A 20,213-nucleotide genomic window follows, 5' to 3' on the forward strand; every position below is an offset into this window, starting at 1 on the left:
AATTTTTAATTGTGAAAGTAATTAATGGTCACTGTAAAAATATAAACATGGTGAAAGTTAAAAAACAAAACCAAAAAAAAATCTAAACTGTCACAACCAAGAGGAGTTTTAAAGAAACATGACTACTGAACATAATATTTATGTTACCTTTCAACAGGAAAAGGACACCCTTTCAACAGGAAAAGGACACTGGGGAAAAACCTAAGGAAATCTGAAAAAGGTACGGACTTTATAATGTTCACAAAAAATACTCAATTCCCACTCCCCTGGGTGGAAGTACCACTGTAACATTTAGTGCGACTCTGAGAGCCATTAACTGCAGGCTGGTGGTGGCTCCTGGATTCCCCCCACCCCTAAGGCCCCCGTGCTTTGATCACCTGGGGTCCGGAAGATACCATCCCCCAGTTTTTCCTGTCAGGTAGGGCGCCGGGGCACCTGCAGGGCTGCGGCACCGCTACTGCGGCAAACAGACGCGCATGCGTGCCCAAGGCCCGGTGGTGAGGGGGTTGCCGCGCACGCGCAGGCAAAGCCGGCGTATTTCTTGGTGCCGCCCCGGCAAAGGCCGCGTAGAGTGGAGCTGCTGCCGGAGATGCCTAACGTTGTGTTCTGAGGAGCGGCCAGCGGCGCGATGGAGCGGGCCAGGTCAGCCGTGTGGTGTCTTCCCTCAGAGGCAGCATGGGAAACATTTTTGTTTGCATGATGTCCCAGGCTTCCAGAACTAGAAGTGTTTCAGTATTTACTGGGGATCTGGGCCCTCAAGTTCTTTGTCCGGAGGCCGGATAGGGCACCTTCTGGAGGCTTGGGGCTGGGCTGACCCTCCTCGGGGGTATTCTCTCCGCGTCTTGTCAGGTCTTGGCGTGTCTGCACCATCCTGTCGCGTCCCCTCAGACCCTCTCTAGGGTGGCCCTTTGTCCTTGAGGTCCAAGGCCGTGACTGCGGGTGGCGAGGGTACATCGCGGTGGCCACTGTGGTGTGTTAAGTGGGGGAGGGTACAAAGGGTGGGGTCATTGGGGCCGCAGTACTGGCCAGGGGGCAGCAGGTGCTGTGTCCGCGGAGGCACTGGTGTGTGGCAGTAGTGGGAGGGGGTGGTTGGGGTGGTTCCTGTGGCACTGATATTAAGGGGGCGGCAGGAGTGTGGCGGGGTGGCCTGTGTTGCCACGGTGTGTGGGGACGGCGGGGTGACAGCGATGACGGGGGCCGCAGGGTGGCGGTGGGGCCGTGACAGGGCTGGGGGTCTCGCGGACTCGCGGAGTTGCTCTCTGGGCAGTGGTAGAGGCGGTTAAGGGGGAGGGGCAGGGGCGGGGGCGGGCAGTTGGAGGAGGCCATTCGTTTGAAGAAAAGAAAACGTTCAATTTTCTGTGACTAGTGGTGCTCTTAGAATTTGAATACTGTGGCGAAACTCCTACCCTGCGCCTCAGCTGAAGGGGTGGCTGCAGAAATGTCCGGTCCTTATATACTTAAGTCCTTTATATTTCTCACATTTGTGGGTTTGGTGTAAGATGAGGGATATGATGTCCACAGCCTGTTTAGTGCATCCTGCGGGGGACCTGCCAGGTTCTGGGATGTGACACGTAGGGGTGTCTCTCGTTCGCATAGGTTTTCCCTGCGTTTGGAATGAGAATTTCTAAGGCCAGCCCGGGAGTGTGCGGGGGTCGGTGTCGCGTCGTTGCCATTGTGCAGCTCCGCGAAGATGGCTGCTGCCGCAGCTGTATGGGTCTGCGCAGGCGCGAGGGGTGTGTGTGTGTGTGTGTGTGGGGGGGGGGGGGGGGGTGCTGCCCCTCCCCCCAGTGCCGCAGTGTGGGAGGGGCAGCTGTGCCACTTCTGCCTGGCAGGGGTGTCAGCCGCACCCTCTGCAAAGCGACGTCCTAGGTAGAGGAGGCGGGCCTGGGTGGGCGGCTGCCGCGTCCTAATGCCGCAGTAGGGAAGGTGTGGGTTTAGGGTGCGCAGGCGCAGCAGTGACGACACCACTTCCCCCCTGCGGTGGGGCATGCTTCGGGGGAAGGGGTTTGCGCAGTCTTTGCTGTGTGGGGTGGCCAGCCACCTCCTTCACCTGTGTGCCCAATCCCTGTTTTCTTCCCTACTGTGCTGCAGTGGGGGTAGGGGGAGGGGAGGAAGGAGACAGGTTTGCTCAGCCACTGCCTGGCGTTCCACCATTTCCTTGCAGTGCCGCAGTGGAGTGGGGAAGGTGGGGAGATCAGAGATTTATACAGGGGGCAATTTGTACATTCTTTGCCTGCCTGGAATGGCAGGGCAGCCGCACTGTGCCCCTGGTTTTCTGTTACGCTTAAGGGCCTGGAGGCCAAGAGAGGTGAGGGCATTCCGGGATTTACTGTGCTACTTCAGACAGCCCCCATCACCGGTGCAGGAGCTTTTCCATTTTTGTAGATTCTCCCTAGGTTGTATTGTGAACAGTCTTAATTGTTCGCCACATTCAGGTGGCTTCAGTATCCCTTTAGACAACTCCCGTTCCTATAACCTCTGATTTCAACTTTCCAGGTTATATAATTCCACAACTGCATCTCTTTTAAGTGTCTGTCGTATTTCTTAATCGCTGGATATTCCATTGGTGATGTCATCTTTATAGATACTTTCCTTAAATCAGGGGGTCGCAGCTCCTCCAGAGCTCCTAGGAACTGAGGGCTGAGTTGTGCTTGTTCAAGGAGAACTGGAGAGAGAAAAGTAGAATGTGGGTGTATGTGGGATTAGTGAATTCTTGCCCTTAATCGAATTTTTAAATTAATGGTTTCGTTCCATCATTTTTGAAGTTGGAGCGGCTGTGAATATTTGCTGAGAAAGGATAATTAACAAAGTAACTATTACTGTATTATGTATTTCACTACTTTGACTTTTGGGGGGATATTTTTAAGGACTTTCTTTGCAGGATTTTGGTATGCTTGCCTTTTTTCTTTTTTTTCTCGTGCATCATAAACAGTACGCCTGGTTGTGTGCTGAGTTAGAATGTAATTAAGGAAAATACAAATTCAGAAGCCTGGGAAGCTTTGTTCTGGAATTATTTTCCAGTAGTTTGAAAAATAGCAGGAGTCTGGTATTTTGCGATACTTATATGATTTGCACCTATTTTTTTCTGCTTGTAGGAAGATAGTGCTTCAAATATGAACTTCTGATCATTTGGCCCTTTGCAAGATGAGTGTGCATCATTCCTGGTCCGCCATTTTGTAGCCTTGCCCTCGGGCTCAGGACCTCAATATGGCGGACCCTGTGGAAAGAGGTGAAGTTTGAAGGTCTCTCTCCTGCCTTGTGAATATTTGGTATAGTACCACGGCTTTTTGAGAATGGGGAGGGAGTGTGAACACTTTCTGAAGTTTAGAGCAAGGACACTTAGTCGAAGGACTGTGTGTTGTTTTCTAAAGCAAGGTACGTTGAGCAAGAGTTGTTGATGGTTAAGGCCGCATCCTTCACTAATAAAGGTTTGGCAGAGAAGTTTATTTTCTGGTTCCTGAATGCTGGGTGGCTCAGAATTCTTGATGATTCTATAGCGTTTTTTTTGGAGGCACTGATCGTCTTATGTTTGTTGGAAGATCACAGACTGGGATTACCTCACATTATCTTTGTGTTTTTTTATTTCTCATTCTTGAGGTCCTAGTCATTGAGTTTATAATTGAGTTTTTTTTTGAGGGGAGAGGTGTAAGGCATCCTAAATATTTGATAGAATATTAGGCCGTTAGGAAAAATATTGTGTGATCTCATCACATTTTCTTTTCAGTGCATTTCCAGATTAGTATTTTTTTAATGAAAGTGATTTTGGAGCAAAAAATTAACATTATGTACATATAACGTTTTATTTCCTTAAGTGCCCATTTTCTGAAATGTTCACTTTTGATGAAATCCTATTTATGGATTTCTTTCTCATTAGGTACTTTAGGTGTTGTCACATTGTCTAATCAAAGGTCAAGGAGATTAGCAAAGTATATTCAGTACTTTTACCATTTAAAAATCTGATATGTGATTTCTTAAAAAATGGTCTTTTCTACTGCCTGATTAGAACATTGAAGTTTTTGAAGCAAGAAAACAATTTGGGGTTATTGGTAAGCTATTTTGGTTACTTTGCATAATCTAAACATGAATTCTAAAAGCACAGGTTTAGGGAATTATCTTTTGGTATGTGTCCTTTGAATTCTGCCTTTGATATATTACATTGCATGACTTGTGTAAAATGCCTTTCTCTCCTTTCTGATTTGACATTTTAGAATTTCAATTTCATGAGTGGTTCCTGTAGTTTCTAATCTGGTTGACCCAAGTAGATTTCATGTTCAGATCCTTTGAGCAGACATTTTGTGCGCTGTTCTGAAGATTATAATGTCAGTGGCTGTTTCTTTTTTTTATACAGTTTTAAAATTTCTTATTTTGCAAATCCTAAGAAGCATTTGCACAAGAGGTTGCTTAGACATTTTGAAATTTAAATTTTATTCTTTATTCCACTATACAAAATGATCTATCATAGTAAAATATTTTTCAAACCATTTTTAGAATCAACGTTATTTTTCAGGGATATGTAGGTATGGGTAGTATGCCTGTATATAAATGTATCTCTGTAAGTGTATAGTTTTATATCTGTATATGAAGGGAGAAAGTGGTTTTAGGATAGACTAGGATACGATAGGTTTTAGGATAGATTTTGACTATTGGTGGATAAAGATATTCTAAGATTTCAATTTTACTTTTTTTTCTTTTCAGTTTTACTGAGATATAATTGACATACATCACTCTACCGTGTTTTAATTAGATTTAATTAGGTTAATTAGATGGAGTTTAAAAACTCCATCATACTAAATATAGTTCTAAATATAATCTTTATTTATTTATTTGGCTGCCTTGGGTCTTAGTTGCGGCACATGGGATCTTCATTGTGGCATGCGGCGTCTTTTGTCACAGCGCGCAGGCTCTCTAGTTGTGGCGTGGGCTCAGTAGTTGTGGTGAATGGGCTTAGTTGCCCTGTGGCATGTGGGATCTTAGTTCCCCGACCAGGGATTGAACCCATGTCCCCTGCATTGGAAGGCAAATTCTTAACCCCTGGACCACCAGGGAAGTCCCTATAATCTTTAAAGAAATGGTTATTTCAAAAATTGATGAAGTGGATAAAACAAATCCTCTTTCTGCTTCAGGGACCGTTTACACCTGAGACGGACCACAGAACAGCACGTACCAGAGGTAGAAGTCCAAGTCAAACGGAGAAGAACAGCCTCACTGAGCAACCAGGAGTGAGTACAGTCAGCGTTGAGAACCAATTTAGGGCATTTTCAAATTGGAACAAAGTATCCTGTGATCAGGGGCTTGAAATGAATTTAATTAATGAAAGAAGCTTGTGCATGTTATATCGATATAGCAAAAAAGCAGTTAAATCATCCTTAACCATGCCATCCTAACTTAACTCAACTTTTGTTAAAATTTTAGTAATAAGTATTTCCCTTTTTTCCATATATGTGTGGGTGAGTGGTATCTTGATAAAATTCTACATCCTTCAACATATTTATATTAAAATTATTTCTGCTGTATTTATATTGTTACTAAGTCACTTTTTCTGTGCTTGCAAAATGTTCTGTGCTTTGAAGAGATGTTAATTTATGTATTCATGCTTTCTTTGCAATATTTAGAATTTTATTTTTAGTTAGTACATTTACCCAGTTAAAAACTTGTATACATTTTTTCCCTTTATTTAGGATATGCATACGTATTTCTAGAAGGGACATTTCAATTAAAAATATATTAACATTTCTAATGACATGGTATATATTAAGTCTACAGTTATGTGCATTTTGTCATTACCACAAATCTTGACAGTATCTGTGGGTAACATCATTTTTCTTTCCTAAAGCTGTTATTTTTCAAAATTATAAGTATTAGTTATATATGAATATAATCTCTTCTTAAAACACATAATTTTGAGATAAAAAGTGAGTGCCTCCTTCAGTATACCACTACTCCATTCCCCTTCTCTCTCCAGATATAATCCTCAGGTACTTCGATCTCTATTGTTTCAAACTTTTCCCTATGCATTCATGCGTACACACATAGGGTGAGGGGAGGCATCTTTGTGATTTGTTTGTTTACATACATGAGATTTATTCTGTAACAATGTGCCTTGGGGATCTTTCCATGTCAGTGCATATAAATCTACCTTATTTTACAAATTGCAGAGTATGGGTGTTGTAATAACATAGTTACATTTATCATTAGCTTACTGATGGATATTTAGGTTGCTTGCTTTTCTTAGTTATTACAATGAAGGTAAGAGCAGTCAATCTGAAAATTAATATTGCAGTTGTCCCTTGAATAACAAGGGAGTTGGGGCGCAACCCCCCACATAGGCAGAAATCCCCATATATCTTTTGAGTTCCCCCGAATTTAACTGCTAATAGCCTGCTGTTGACCAGAAGCCTTACTGATAACATAAACAGTTGATTAACACATATTTTTATGTTAAATGTATATCTACATATATTTTATGCATTGATGACATACCTAACTTTTTCTTTTTTCGATATTTTTATCCTCTGTGATTTGTCTGCAAGTTTTTTCAAATTGTCACAAATCTCCAAAAACTTTTCCAATATATTTATTGGAAAAAAACTCAACATATAAGTAGACCCATGCAATTCAAACCCATGTTCAAGGGTTAGCTGTAGTTATTAATATTTATTTGTATTTTATTTCACTTCAAATGTAAAGCTTTTTACAGAAATTGTAAAAAGTAGATAACATTTTGCGTCTTATTTTTGTTATTTGTTCATTTTATATGTGGAAAAACTTCAGTATATTTGCACGTTTAAAATTATTGGTGAGGCGAAAGATTTCTCCATTTTCCCATGTTTATTTTACTTATTCTTCATAGTTCATTATTCTTTGTTACATTTTCGTTTTGGAAATTACTTTGAAAAGGAATATTTAAGAGTGAATAGTTTATAGTTTGTCCTTTATTATAGGCATTTGCCTATTTTCTTTTATATAGTAATGTAATTTTTCCCCTTCAGTCTCTTGTAACTTCAGAGTTTTTAAAAGTGCCATTTTTTCCTCCCCAGAGTCTCTAGAAATATCTTGAGGTAGTTTAGAGATGGGTGGAGGGGATTTCTTGGGGGAGGATCTTTGTTAGTGGGTGAAGGTTCGATCATATTTGTTATATTTTATTAGAGCCTTTATCCAGTGCAGCATCAATGTGGACCAGTATAACAGATTATGGTATCCTAATCTTGTAAAAGACTGCTTTAGGTGGCATTAGTTTGTCAGTATCTATGGAAATATTTTGTTGCTTTTGAAGAAGAAATAACTTCATTTTCCTGATGTGTTATGTATATTATGTAAAAATACTAGAGGGTGCTGCACTAGGGGAAGAATCTGAGGGGAGTTTTGAGTTAGGAAAATAGTGTAATTTCCCCAGCCACCTTTATCCACTTTGTGAGTGGATTATAGGAACAGGTAAGCAGTATTGATATTCTCTAAGCCCAGCTTTAATCCTGAGTCAACTAGTTAGCATTAACTTTGGTGTGATCCCAGAGGCCCACCATGAATAACAAAGATACTGCTATCACTTGTTAAACTCAAAGGATTAGAGGTTACCTCCAGCCTAATTCTTTATTACATAACAGAATGTTAAAAATGTTATTTAAAAACTACAGAAAATAGCGGAAGACCTTTTATCATAGTCCCATTTTCAAATCCAGCTGCTGTTGAATATTTTCATATATATATACTTATCAACAAGGGCAGAAATGGCTGGTGATTTTTTTTTTTCGTGCTTGTATTATTAGCCAGCAACTGTGTAACCTCCTGCATCTCTTATCCTCAGGATCAGATTCACAGCCAGATGACTGATAGGTAGGAATATATTGAGCGTTTTTTTCCAGAATTCTCTGATGACTAATAGATGGTTGTTTACGTAGTTTAAGGGCTTATATAGCCTGGGCCCTGGAAGTTCTTTGTTTCAGGTAATGACTTCTTGTCAGCATGAATGACAGCCTTAATGTCTCACTGGAGATGCCTTAACAAATGCCCACCTCCCTCCTTGGGGGTTAAAGAATTGTTTCCAGATTGGAAAGTAAGTGATGGATATTAAACTGATGGTACTTTCACAGGGCATTTTAAACAAAAAGACCTTTTTTTTTTTTTTTTTTTTTTTTAAGTTCCTTGCTAGTATCCCCGAAGAGGGTAAGTATCCCTCAGTCCCAGTAACTCTGTGTGGAGTCTCCAGTTTTATACTTTCTTCATAAGGTAATGGCATGCTGTGACCCTAAATGAGGATCTCCTTAAATGTAAGGGTCTCTGTGTTTTCTTTCACATTGTTATCTATATAGGAAAATGTCTTTTCATTTATGTGTATTGTGTTCTTGTCATAGGTGTCACCTGTATCCAAGGCGATCTCAGCAGCAGCAGCAAGTACCTGTGGTGGATTTCCAGGCGGAACTGAGACAGGCATTCTTAGCTGAGACACCAAGAGGTGGTTAAAGAAGTATTGGAACACCCAGGTAGCTGATTCCAAGAGAGAAAACAAAACAAAACAGGTTAGAGCTGATGCAGTTATGATAAGAATAAAGAAATAATTAAAGGGTAGGGTGTTTGGAGGCCATTTAATTATTTGGGATATGTCCAAAGAAGTTTTTTTTCTTAAAGGCTTCATACAAATAAACACATAGCAGAAAGTTTAAAAAAGTAAAAGCAGGGTCTTAATGCTTTTACCCTGATACTCGTCATGTATTACTTTTCAGACATTGTATAGTCCTTGCTTTTTTAGGTAGTTTTTTTTTTTTTTTTTTTTTTTTTTTTTTGTGGTACGTGGGCCTCTCAGCGGCGGCCATGGCTCACGGGCCTAGCTGCTCTGCGGCGTGTGGGATCTTCCCGGACCGGGGCACGAACCCATGTCCCCTGCATCGGCAGGTGGACTCTTCAACCACTGCGCCACCAGGGAAGCCCTAGGTAGTTTTATTCATATTTAACTTGTACTGATTTTCACCTTAACATATGAAAAATATTTCATTATAAATAGCTGCTGAATATCCTGCTAATATGTTTTATAATTTCTTTTTGTGAGAGACTTCATTTTTTTTCTGCTGGTAGTTTGAAATAAAGCTTCAGTGAATTGCTTTGCATAAAACTTTAGATAGGATCATTTCCTTGGATATGCAGATGTAAAAATAAATTGAGTCAAGGAATTTGAAATTAAGGTACATTTTCTGAATTGTATTATGAATTATTACATTAGTCTGTTGTCATGAAAAAATATAGTGCCAGTTACACTTTCATCTTCATTGTTTATGTTAATTATATATAATTTGTTTCTATTGAATTATAAATACATATCGTATCCATTAGCAAATGAGAAGCTAAGTATTTCCCATGCTTATTTACTAATTTTTTTGTTTTATCTTTTTCTTACCTTTTTTTTACCAATGTGTTTGAATCAGCTGACAATGTAATAAAGCTATTAATCTATGATTTTTCAATGTTACGTAGGTTTATTTACAGTGTGTCTTGTGTTGGTTGCTTAGAGTTTTAGGAAAACGCTATTAATTTTGATTTAATACTTTATTTTTCCTTCCCGACTTTTAAAAAATTAAGATCTCAATCCAAAGGGTTTAATATATACTTTTTAGAAACTACTAGAGGAAAGGGGTTTATAGATGAGTTTTCTTCTAGATTTTCTTTATTTCTATTTTGAAATATAACCCCTCAACTCAAATTAATTAGGCCTGTTCATGGCCATCATTTCAAATTTTAAAGCAAAGGGAAAACCCTCCCCAGCTGAATCCTTTACCCAGCATTCTCCAGTAATCGATTGGATTTGATTGCAAGACAGTGGAATTGATTTCAGGGGGGTAGAATCTGATCATTGTCCTCAGCTGTTCCCCAGAGTAAGGGCGTTTTTGAATAAGTAAGTGTGCATAATTGACTATTTTTAACCAAGAATTTTTTGGCTTCTCAGTGCAGTTTATATACTCTTGTAAGTTCCTGAGTAAAGTATTATTTAAATTATACATTATGATCTGTAAGTAGGGCCATCCAGTTTTCTGAGTTTCAAGTGCTCGTTTTATCTAAACAGTACTAGGTACTAGGATTGTTATAGAGCAGGAGTTGGTAAAGTATCTGGCCCATTTATTGCCTGTTTTTGTAAATTTATTGACACACAGCCATGTCTATTTACGTATGGCCTGTGGCTGTTATTGGCAGTACAGTGGCAGATGGGAGTATTTGTGACACATTGAATGGCAGGCAAAGCCTACAATATTTATTATATTTCCCTTTAAAAGAAAAAGTTGGCTAATCTCTCTCAGAGAACCACTTTCAAAGATGAAAACACTAAGATGGGGCCAGTGGGGGAGTGGTGATAATATACAGTGTGGTGAAGGGAAAGGGGTTGTAGAAGGAGAGTATATGAAATAAATATTCCAGGGTAGAGAACCAGATGAATTTCTGGGATAAGGGTCAGGTCTAAGACTAGTGCTAAAGTCTACTATACTTGTAAATGGGTAAAGGCATTTTAACAATTGATATGTTTTTTTTTTTCATGATAAAAATCTCAATCATATGAGTGATAGCCAAGAAAAATGGGAAAGTAAACCACAGACTTTAAATACCCATGTTTCAACTGCAGCAGCATGAGGTTGAATTTTCTTTCATTTTGCCCTTTTGCTTTTCTTTTGAAAATGTAGTTAATTGTAATCATGCTTTTAAACTATTCCACTTATATGTATATCATAATACTCCTTCATTTTATTACATAGTCCTCACAGTTATCATTTGTAATGAATAAATGATGGTCCATTCATGATTTACTTTTCCTTTGTACCTGTGTTTTTTTCCCTAGTTTGCTATGCTGTTATGAATATTAGTGCTATATTTTTAAGATATATTTGGTATTTTTAATTTATTAGGGTAAGGATCCAATTTTGGGCTTAGGGTATAAATACTAGTATGATTCTTAAATGTTTTGTTATGTTGCTTTCTAACAGCATCATAAGCAGTGTTGATTTGCCATCAAGAATACTTCCTGGAGTGATAATTTCTCAGTACCACCTTTGTTGTCTTTTTTTTTTCCCTTTGATAAATAAACAGTTTCAAAAAGGGAAACATTGTTTTCCTCTGGTTTAAATGGCATTGCTTTGTGGATTAATAGTTTCCACTTATTTGTGTTTTCTCATGTTAGACTTTTTGCATTTTTTTTTTCTGTGAAGGGTCTGTTATTTAACCAAGAGAATGAACACTAATACATTACCATTATTCTGTGACTTCTCATTTCTTACATGTTGCTTGGCCAAGTCTGACCATCATATCCTTTGATTTAAGGAAGCTTTACATATTTACGTAGTTTAATCATTTCAAACTCCACACCTTTCAAAAGTTTGAGAACTTCCTCCTCTGAGAAATCCCAGGATATTTTTGATCAGGCTCTCTGGGCCATTTATTTGCTTATGTGCACTTTCATCAGGAGATTTACCGTAACTGCTAATTCCTTAATGCAGTGTGACATTGCTGCTCTTATCTTCTTCCTCATAAAGCATTTTGTTCTCCTTTACTGTGGAGATACATTTGATCATTCTACAAAGTGATATATCTCCTTTCCCTTACAAGGGTTCATGATTATGGTGTGCTAAATTTAGGGACGAGAGATAAGTGTTCCTAAATTTCAAGTCCCTCTTATTAAGGGAAGCCTTTCTTAACCTCCCTAGTCAGTCAACCCCTATTCTGAGTGAAATGTATATCCTATTATGCAAATTATTTTATACATATTACATCCCCAGTTCTGAGGTCTCCAGTTCTTTAGTCCATGACTCAAATCACCAGATGCATTTTTATACTTGATAACTGGGTAACAAGATAGTGGGTATGGGAGGGGTTTGGAACCTCAAACAGGTTAGATGGACAGACACATGCCTAACTGGCCTTCCTTTTTTGTTCTGATCCACTATACCAGGAAATCTTGTTTGCATTTGTTCATCTCTTAATAGCTAAACTCTATGAACTAGGGCTGATGACGTATGTGTTTACTGAAAGGCCAAGCGGGATAGAACATTTGAAACAGGTCTGATTGGGAAATCTCAACTCTAAAATCTGTTTGGTACTTGAAGGTAAAAGCCCTGTCTCTGAATTTTAAACTTTTACTGGAGAGGTGACTACAAATTCCCACCTTAAATGCACATTTGATACTGGTTTCCATTATATTAATCTTTACATCTGAAACTTTTTTGTGATTACATTTCTTTCCTTTAAATGAAGTTTTGAAAAGCTACATCCAGCTACATCTTTTTTTTCCCCTAATAATCACTGTCTTGTGGCTCATTGTCTGGTAGCATGTCTCCATTGTTGGTAAGGGAGTGAGCTCCAGTAGTAGTGTCTTGTTGAACGTTTAGCTGTGTTATTTTTCTTTGAGGGCACCAATGGCAGTGTAAAAAGTAATCTTACTATGAACTTTGACCATTATTTGAAAGTCCAGACAGTTTACTTTTTAAAAACAGCTTTCTTGGTGTATAGTTCCTATACCATAGAATTTATCCAGTTATAAACAAGTGCTTTTTAGTAAATTTACAGAATTTTGCAGTCACTGCCACATATACTCTTAGTATTTTCCATTACCCAAGTAAGATCCCCTCGTGCTCATTTAATTCATTCCCCATTTCCACCCCTAGTTCAGATAACCACTTGATTTACTTCCTGTCTCCATAGGTTGATGAAGATCTTAAATCTTAGATATGTTATCATAAAAGTGGAAGTTGCTAGTGATTCAAACATATACGAAGTATTCCTGAATTTATAGTCTGCTTTATAGAGAATCCTGTCAGAATTCAGAACATCTGAATTATAGGCCTTAAACTTCTCATGTGAATTTGGATTAGAAACTACATTTATTGGGAGGAGGATTGACTTTCAGGAAAAGCTGCACAAAGGATGCATGGTGGTTTACATGTGGAGAACAAAGCTTGGGAGATACTCTGAGTAATGATCAGTTTATTTTATTAGAAAACCTGATACCCTCCAAGTTCTCATAAAAATGTATTGAACTGCCATCAAATTTTGGTAATTATAGCGAAACATCCCCTCTGCATTTTACCATCCTTACTGAATTATTTATTTTATATCATTATGATCTCTTCTAATCTAGTGTTATATTTCCACATGTATAATGGTATCCTCACCATTCTTTTACTTTATTGTTTTGATGTTGCCATAGTTCATAACCACTATTTAAATGACTTCATTTTCACATCCTAAAATAGATTTTAAATGTACTTAAGCAGTTTACTGTTTGCAAATTTTCTCTATTGAATATAGAGACATAGTGGAGACAACAATTTGTGTGTTTCCTTTTAAATGAGTATAATTAGCAGTTTGAGACCCTTTACCAGTTTTGGCTAGGTTTGGTTCTCATACTTATTCAAAGCATTTTCTTAAGTATATTGGGGGGAAATGAGAGTGTTGTTCTAATGCCTGTTTCTTTGATTACTAAGAAAGTTGACCGTATATCCGTGTAAACATTTAGTAGTTTTATGTCCCCTTTTAACAAAGGACACCTTAAGCAGGTATATGATAATATATTAGCTTCTTGGTGAAGGGAGATTTCCTAGCTTATTTTGAAGGGACTTTGGCTTGGGGAAAGGGAACACTGAGGTAGAAAACATTTAGGTAGTTCAGCGAAGGAGCAAAAGTTTGGACTAACTCAGATGGAGAAACTTAGAGATACCAAAATGTTGAAGTTGAGATGACTTGGTGTTAATTTGTGACCAGAGAATGAAACACTACCTTAAATGAGGATGGAAAGAAAAAATAATGCATTTTGGGAATGGAAAATGAAGCTTATTTTTGAAACGTTTAAAAATTTCTGTGTAAAATTAAATTTAACCACCTGTTAACTCTGGGTGTGTACAATGTGGAAGTTAAGGTGACGGAATAGTGAAATTTGGTGTTTACTTGGTGGGTATGAGAGTATGAGGGGATGCTTTTGAATGTCTTTTATAGTGCTTTTCATACAAAATTGTCTACCTGTTTTAAAACATGGTAGATTGCAGTGCAGCTAGATCATGCTTTCCTCTGCAGGCTCCATCTACTATTCGAAGCTTCCGCCCCAGCTTGCATTGTTTGTAGGAGAACGTGCGTCATACCTTTATCTGTAGCCTTCCCTTAGGTCTTAAGGATCCTGAAACTTGCCTGTGGACGTTGGATTTGGTGGAACAGCAATCATGGTAAGATGTATATTAGGGCAGAGGGGTGAGAAGCTAATGTAAATGCCCTATATAATAGATTTCCAGAGTGTGGGGTGTTTGGGGGTTCTTAATATGGAATTAATCTATAGAGATGATGCTTCATTTCATGGAATAACAACTGGTGAAGACCTATGTCTGTTGTCCTGTTACAGTGGTATAATGGTTTGGGAAACATCTTAAGAGGAATCTTGCATTGTGAGGAAATACAAAAGAGAGTTTTTGGTCATAATTACAGTGGTAAGGGACCGTCCTGCAGATGGGGGACTCTGAGGTCAGATTTCAATATATAACAAGACTACTTTAAAAATGGAGGGTCCAACAAAACCACAGCCAGGGGAAAGGCCTTGGCAGAATCAGCAGGGAAAGAAAAATGGAGGGGTTTGGGGCTTTGAGGCTTGCTTGGTACAAAGGAAGGCTGTCTGTAGAGAGAAATACAGCATCCTAATCCATTTTGTGTTTCTGTTTAAGTTTAGCTAATCAAGAACATATATTCTTTTTTTTTTTTTTTTTTTTTTTTTTTGCGGTACGCGGGCCTCTCCCGTTGCGGAGCACAGGCTCCGGACGCGCAGGCTCAGCAGCCAACGGCTCACGGGCCCAGCCGCTCCGCGGCATATGGGATCTTCCCGGACCGGGTCACGAACCCGTGTCCCCTGCATCGGCAGGCGGACGCTCAACCACTGCGCCACCAGGGAAACCCAAGAACATATATTCTTAACTGGAAAGATATCCAAAGGGACTGAAAATTAGTTTTTGAGGAATGGGAAGAATGTTAGATTTGACAGTGGTTTGTGGTCTTCAAAAGGGCCACAGTATGTAGATACAGTATTTCTGCATATTAAAGTTTCATTGGAGTGGGCAATAAGGATGAAAATCTTTTAAAAAGGTGCCTTAGCGGGACAAAATTGAAAGAAAAAGAGTTTGAGGAACACTGATCAAAGTTCTGAATTATATGGGATGTGGGGTGTGGTGGAACTAGGACAGAGATCTTTACAAGGGAACTGAAAAATGATACATCGTATTTGCAGTGGGTCGATGGGAGTTGCAAAGATTTGATGGAGTTAGGAGTTTCCCACCATTTCGCTAGGTGTCTAGAGGAAAAGAAAATAGCTAACAGCGTAAAGTATTCTGTATGAGGATGGAGCTTGGGATTAGAATTGGGGTAAGGACAGGGATTAAAATGATGGAATACTAGAAGGGAGAGCTGGGTTTGGGAGTCTCTATTGGGGAGGAAATATATTTAGAGTACTGGAAAACTGCATAGGGAGGGATTCTGAGAAGCAGAGCGTTCCATAGGGGAGTATAAATGGTCCTGGGTCCAAATTTGGTCTAGTATCTTAAAGGTATGGAGAAAAGAAATGGAGGCATGATATTTTTGTTAAGAAAGCCAGGTTTGGATTGGTATAGGAGTGGGGAAGAAACAGGAAAGGGTTAGAAAGTAGCTGCAGACAAGCTGATGACTAACTCTTCTCTTACTCCTTCCAGACTGTGGGAAAGAGCAGCAAGATGCTGCAGCACATTGACTATAGGATGAGATGTATCTTGCAAGATGGCCGGATCTTCATTGGCACCTTTAAGGCCTTTGACAAACATATGAACTTGATCCTCTGTGATTGTGATGAGTTCAGGAAGATCAAGTAAGGCCATTTGGGTTTGGGCAGTGGGATACTGAGGGAGAAGCTGAACAGTAGGGAGGGTAACTGAAGGAGGTAGGGTAAAGGCAGGACTGGTCTCTTGTCTAATGTCCTGGCCTCATCTATGAATTGGATGAATCTCCCGGTATTAAGAGTCAGCTGTATCCACACTACTGTTTTAATTTTGGAAATACAATTATGAACTAAACTGAGAATAAGACTGTATGGTATGATCAAAAGAACAAGTTATATTTATTTAGAAAATTGAGAAATGATCAGTAACATTAATCTGCAACATTCCTTCAGATTGAGGGAATCTTAAGAATAACAATTACTCTTCATGGTTGAGGAGTTGAGATGTGAATAGAATAATTCAGGCTGTGTCTAGCAATTGTTTGGCCAGCCTCTTTGCATGCCCCTTGTTTTGTCTGAATCCTCATGGTCAGTGTTGATTTGGTCTCAATCCCTAATTCCCCTTGCTTATTTATCTTTGTGATTTGCCCATGCTGTTACTTCAGAAATAATGTCTGTACGTGCCTTACCATAGGAGGTCACCCTCTTTGCACCTGTGATTGGGGAGCTTCCTTTCACAAGAAGAGCATGCCACTTGCTAGATCCCAGGGACATTCTACTTCCATTCAGTTGACTTTTCATTCAGAGTATTTGGGTCAGTGATTGTAATATCTCCAGATGTTCAAGATGGCTTTGTTTCACGCTCTTGGCAGAATTTACAAGGCATCACCCTTGACCATTGGCTTTATTTCTTCTGTTTCCACAGTTAACGATATACTGTCCAAAAATTTAATTTGACTACTTCATTTAGGGATTTCAGATATGAAGAGAAAGGTGATGATGACCTTTGCCTGACTGCTATAAGTCTGTTCTTCTCAAATCTGAATAGAATTAGTAACATATTCCTGTCCTTCCCTTTTTATTCATTCTTAGTCGTCTTCCTGCATACAAAGTTGGATCATTTCAGAAATTTTAGGATGGTGAATGCTTCAATGTTAATTTTTTGTTTAAATAATCTGCCTTTTCACTGAAAAGAATTTTTAAAAATACAGTGTTGATGAATACTACAGACATTTGATGAATGCTTTAGGTATATTCTTAATTTCTGTTTCACTCTTCAGTAAGTTACAGGGATAATCTCACCTAAATAATGCATTACCTGTAGTATGTGGTATAAGCCTCATGCATGTATGATTTTTGCTGCTGACAGATGAAGAAATTAGAATCACAGAGGTTAGAAGAAAGTTTTCAAAAAAATTTCCCATGGTTATATAGTATGTGGTAAGTCCAGGAATAAACAGGTGTCTGTTATTAAAAACTTTTTGGTATGCCGTCATTGCCTCTTGCTGTTCCCATCTCTTATTTCAGTTGTCTGTTGTCAATATTTACTAATTTAGTTAAAAAATGATTTAAATCCCATCTTAACATGAAAACTTGAGGTTTCAGTTTTGCCTGTCTTTAAAGTCTTAGCCAGTGGCGATCATTTTATAATGTATAGAAATATTGAATTACTGTGTTGTGCATCAGAAACTAACATAGTGTTGTAGGTCAATTATACTTCAAGAACAAACTCATAGAAAAAGAGATCAGATTTGTGGCTACCAGAGTAGGGGATGGGGGAGGATGAAAGTGGTCAAAAGGTACAAACTTCCAGTTTTAAGATAATTAGGTACAAGGGATGTAATGTACGACATGATGATTATGATTAACACTGTTGTATGTTATATATGAAAGTTGTTATGAGAGTAAATCCTAAGAGTTTTCATCACAAGGAAAAACATTTTTTCTTTTTTATCTATAAGACGTGTTGGATGTCCACTAAACGTATTGTGGTAATCATTTCATGATGTATGTAAGTCATTATGCTGTACACCTTAAACTTACACAGTGCTGTATGTCAATTATATTGCAGTAAAACTGAAAGAAAAAAGTAAAATTCCAAGTTTTGCAATCAGTACTATTAAAAAAACAGTCCTAGCTGCGTTACTTGCATCTGTGTTTCACAAAGAAGTAATTAGTTTTGCTGTAGTATAACATTGAGGGAACATTCTGGAAGATTGAAGTATGATAGGAAAAGAGCCATTCACCCTTATATATCAGTTGAGTCTAGTTTTGTTTGTCATAACTCATTAACTGTTTGAGTATGAGCATCTGAGCATTAATTATTGTCTTCATTGATACTTATCTATAAAAATGTTAGTGAGTGACCCATAACTTATCATACTAAAATTTTCTTCTGATTTACAGGCCAAAGAATGCTAAGCAGCCAGAGCGTGAAGAAAAGCGGGTTTTGGGTCTGGTGTTGCTGCGTGGGGAGAACTTGGTTTCCATGACTGTGGAGGGACCACCCCCCAAAGATGTAAGGAAGATGTAGGACAGGACAGAACATTAATGTGGAAGGACATCACGTTATTTGAAATATTTGCTAAATCAGGGTACAGCAGAGGCACAGTATAGTGTGCCTTTGTCAAGTAACACGTGCCTGGCACTTGATGTAAGTTCTTGCTTGTCTATTCTGGGAGATTAAGGGTTTTCTGATGGGTTAGTCCACCTGCTGGCTGCAACCTAGGTAAGGGTAGGAGTTGGTGATTTATTTCCTCTTGGTAGGGTCGTGAAAATATATGGACTCACAATTTGACAAATGTACAATTTAATCTGTAGGATGCCTTCCGTGATGCTATTTTGAATACAGAACTAATATGAGATAGGTAATAATGGGAAAATGGTGGGAAAGGGGTAGTTTTTTAGGAATAAGATTATTGATAACTTTCATAAATCATTTGATTTCAAGCTATAACTTCTTTGTTTCAGACTGGCATTGCTCGGGTACCACTTGCTGGAGCTGCAGGAGGCCCTGGGGTTGGTAGGGCAGCTGGCAGAGGTGTTCCAGCTGGTGTTCCAATTCCCCAGGCTCCTGCTGGATTAGCAGGCCCTGTCCGAGGGGTTGGGGGGCCATCCCAACAGGTGAGGAACCACAAGTTTTTATATTATTGGGAGAAAGTGCCTAGAACCTGAGGCTGAGGAGATTGAAAAATCTGAGTGTACGTACTATACTATGTAAGCAGCGTATACTGTAGAGGGAAGAAAGGTACAGATGTACATTAGGAAGGCAGTAGATTAAAGCCACCATGATAACAGTAACTCACCACTGTTGGTGAGTGAAGAGGAATATGGATGGATAAACCGGAGTTGAGAAAATGCAAAAGGGCTGATTAGGTTAAAAGGGGGCATGTTCAGTTTAAAGGAGAATGTAATAGTGTGCCAAGATTTTTTAAAATGAGAATAAGAGAAGTGCAGAATTGCCTTAATTTTTTAATAGTCCGTGATCAACTGCTTATTTTCTGTATTTGAATGATGCAAGGAAGTGCCTTACCTTTACTGTCTTTCTAACCATTCCTTCTCAGGTAATGACCCCACAGGGAAGAGGCACTGTCGCAGCTGCTGCAGTTGCTGCTACTGCGAGCATTGCTGGAGCCCCAACTCAGTATCCACCAGGGCGTGGGACTGCACCTACACCTGTTGGTCGAGCAACTCCACCTCCAGGTAAGGAATTGATGGACAAGAGCTAAAAGAATTTGATTCTTAGATATAGGTGTGGACCTGTGAAAAAATTGTATCATCTTGAGGAGTGATGATGAAAAATAAGAAGATACTGAATTAAGGCCCAGCCTAACTCCTAACTAGGAACTTGGAATATGTTTTCCACTTTTGGACACTGATTTTAAATGAAAGGCTATGGACTCTTTTGAGTTGGGATGGCCAGCATGGCAGTGGTCAAGGAGAAATTGTTCAACTCTACTTAGCACCAGGCTTATTTCTTTAAATATTATCTTGTGTTTAATGCTCCCATCTTAGCTGATTTATGAGGCCTTTATTTCTGCCATTTTTCATTCTAGGAATTATGGCTCCTCCGCCTGGTATGAGACCACCCATGGGCCCACCAATTGGGCTTCCTCCTACTCGAGGGACGCCAATAGGCATGCCCCCTCCAGGAATGAGACCCCCTCCACCAGGAATAAGAGGTTAGTGGGTATTCATATTCTCAGTGGTGCTATCCAGGCCCCTGAATATTTATATGTTTTTCTATTATTTTATGATCTCATGGAATTTTGCTTTTTCTTTTCAAGGTCCACCTCCCCCAGGAATGCGTCCACCAAGACCCTAGGATACTATTGATCCTTCTTAGTCACTTTTTTTTCCTGCAATGTGTCTTGTGAAATGTGTGGAGTGTTTGTGAGCTTTTGTCTTCTCTGCTGCATTAATATTAGCTAATAAATGCATAAATTAAACTGTGAGCTACTGTTGTACATTTTTTTGCCTTTTGTTTTTATTTTTGAGGTCAGGGTGAAGACTGGGATTTTTCTGG

At 39.2% G+C, this 20,213-nt stretch overlaps 2 protein-coding genes across 3 annotated transcripts; both read left to right on the plus strand.

The window, feature by feature from the left end:
• The first annotated feature begins 582 nt into the window (after positions 1 to 582).
• Positions 583 to 14,183, plus strand: SNURF (SNRPN upstream open reading frame). Its single transcript, XM_065901454.1, has 4 exons — positions 583 to 642; positions 5,124 to 5,219; positions 8,349 to 8,477; positions 14,038 to 14,183. Exons 1-3 carry the CDS (start codon positions 629 to 631, stop codon positions 8,455 to 8,457), a joined length of 219 nt encoding a protein of 72 aa, XP_065757526.1. The 5' UTR covers positions 583 to 628; the 3' UTR covers positions 8,458 to 8,477; positions 14,038 to 14,183.
• A 1,506-nt stretch (positions 14,184 to 15,689) lies between these two features.
• Positions 15,690 to 20,012, plus strand: SNRPN (small nuclear ribonucleoprotein polypeptide N). 2 transcript variants are annotated; one of them, XM_065901455.1, is made up of 6 exons: positions 15,690 to 15,838; positions 18,095 to 18,206; positions 18,659 to 18,811; positions 19,252 to 19,390; positions 19,744 to 19,869; positions 19,975 to 20,012. In XM_065901455.1, the coding sequence occupies exons 1-6, from the start codon at positions 15,708 to 15,710 to the stop codon at positions 20,010 to 20,012; spliced, it is 699 nt and encodes a 232-aa protein (XP_065757527.1). In that variant the 5' UTR covers positions 15,690 to 15,707. The 2 variants fall into 2 exon arrangements, with proteins under 2 accessions (XP_065757527.1, XP_065757528.1); XM_065901456.1 differs by having other exon boundaries at positions 15,693 to 15,838; positions 19,990 to 20,012.
• Positions 20,013 to 20,213: the final 201 nt, after the last annotated feature.

The sequence above is a fragment of the Phocoena phocoena genome, unplaced genomic scaffold, assembly GCF_963924675.1.
Source record: "Phocoena phocoena unplaced genomic scaffold, mPhoPho1.1 SCAFFOLD_110, whole genome shotgun sequence".
Classification (NCBI taxonomy): Eukaryota; Metazoa; Chordata; class Mammalia; order Artiodactyla; family Phocoenidae; genus Phocoena; species Phocoena phocoena.

Bases quoted from the DNA above. Each gene is read 5' to 3' on its own strand.
- SNURF (XM_065901454.1), top strand. The intron at 5,220-8,348 runs GTGAGTACAGTC...TTCTTGTCATAG, and splicing joins GCCTCACTGAGCAACCAGGA to GTGTCACCTGTATCCAAGGC.
- SNRPN (XM_065901455.1), top strand. From the start codon at position 15,708: ATGCTGCAGCACATTGACTATAGGATGAGATGTATCTTGCAAGATGGC. The intron at 15,839-18,094 runs GTAAGGCCATTT...TCTGATTTACAG, and splicing joins GATGAGTTCAGGAAGATCAA to GCCAAAGAATGCTAAGCAGC. The intron at 19,870-19,974 runs GTTAGTGGGTAT...TTTCTTTTCAAG, and splicing joins CCCTCCACCAGGAATAAGAG to GTCCACCTCCCCCAGGAATG.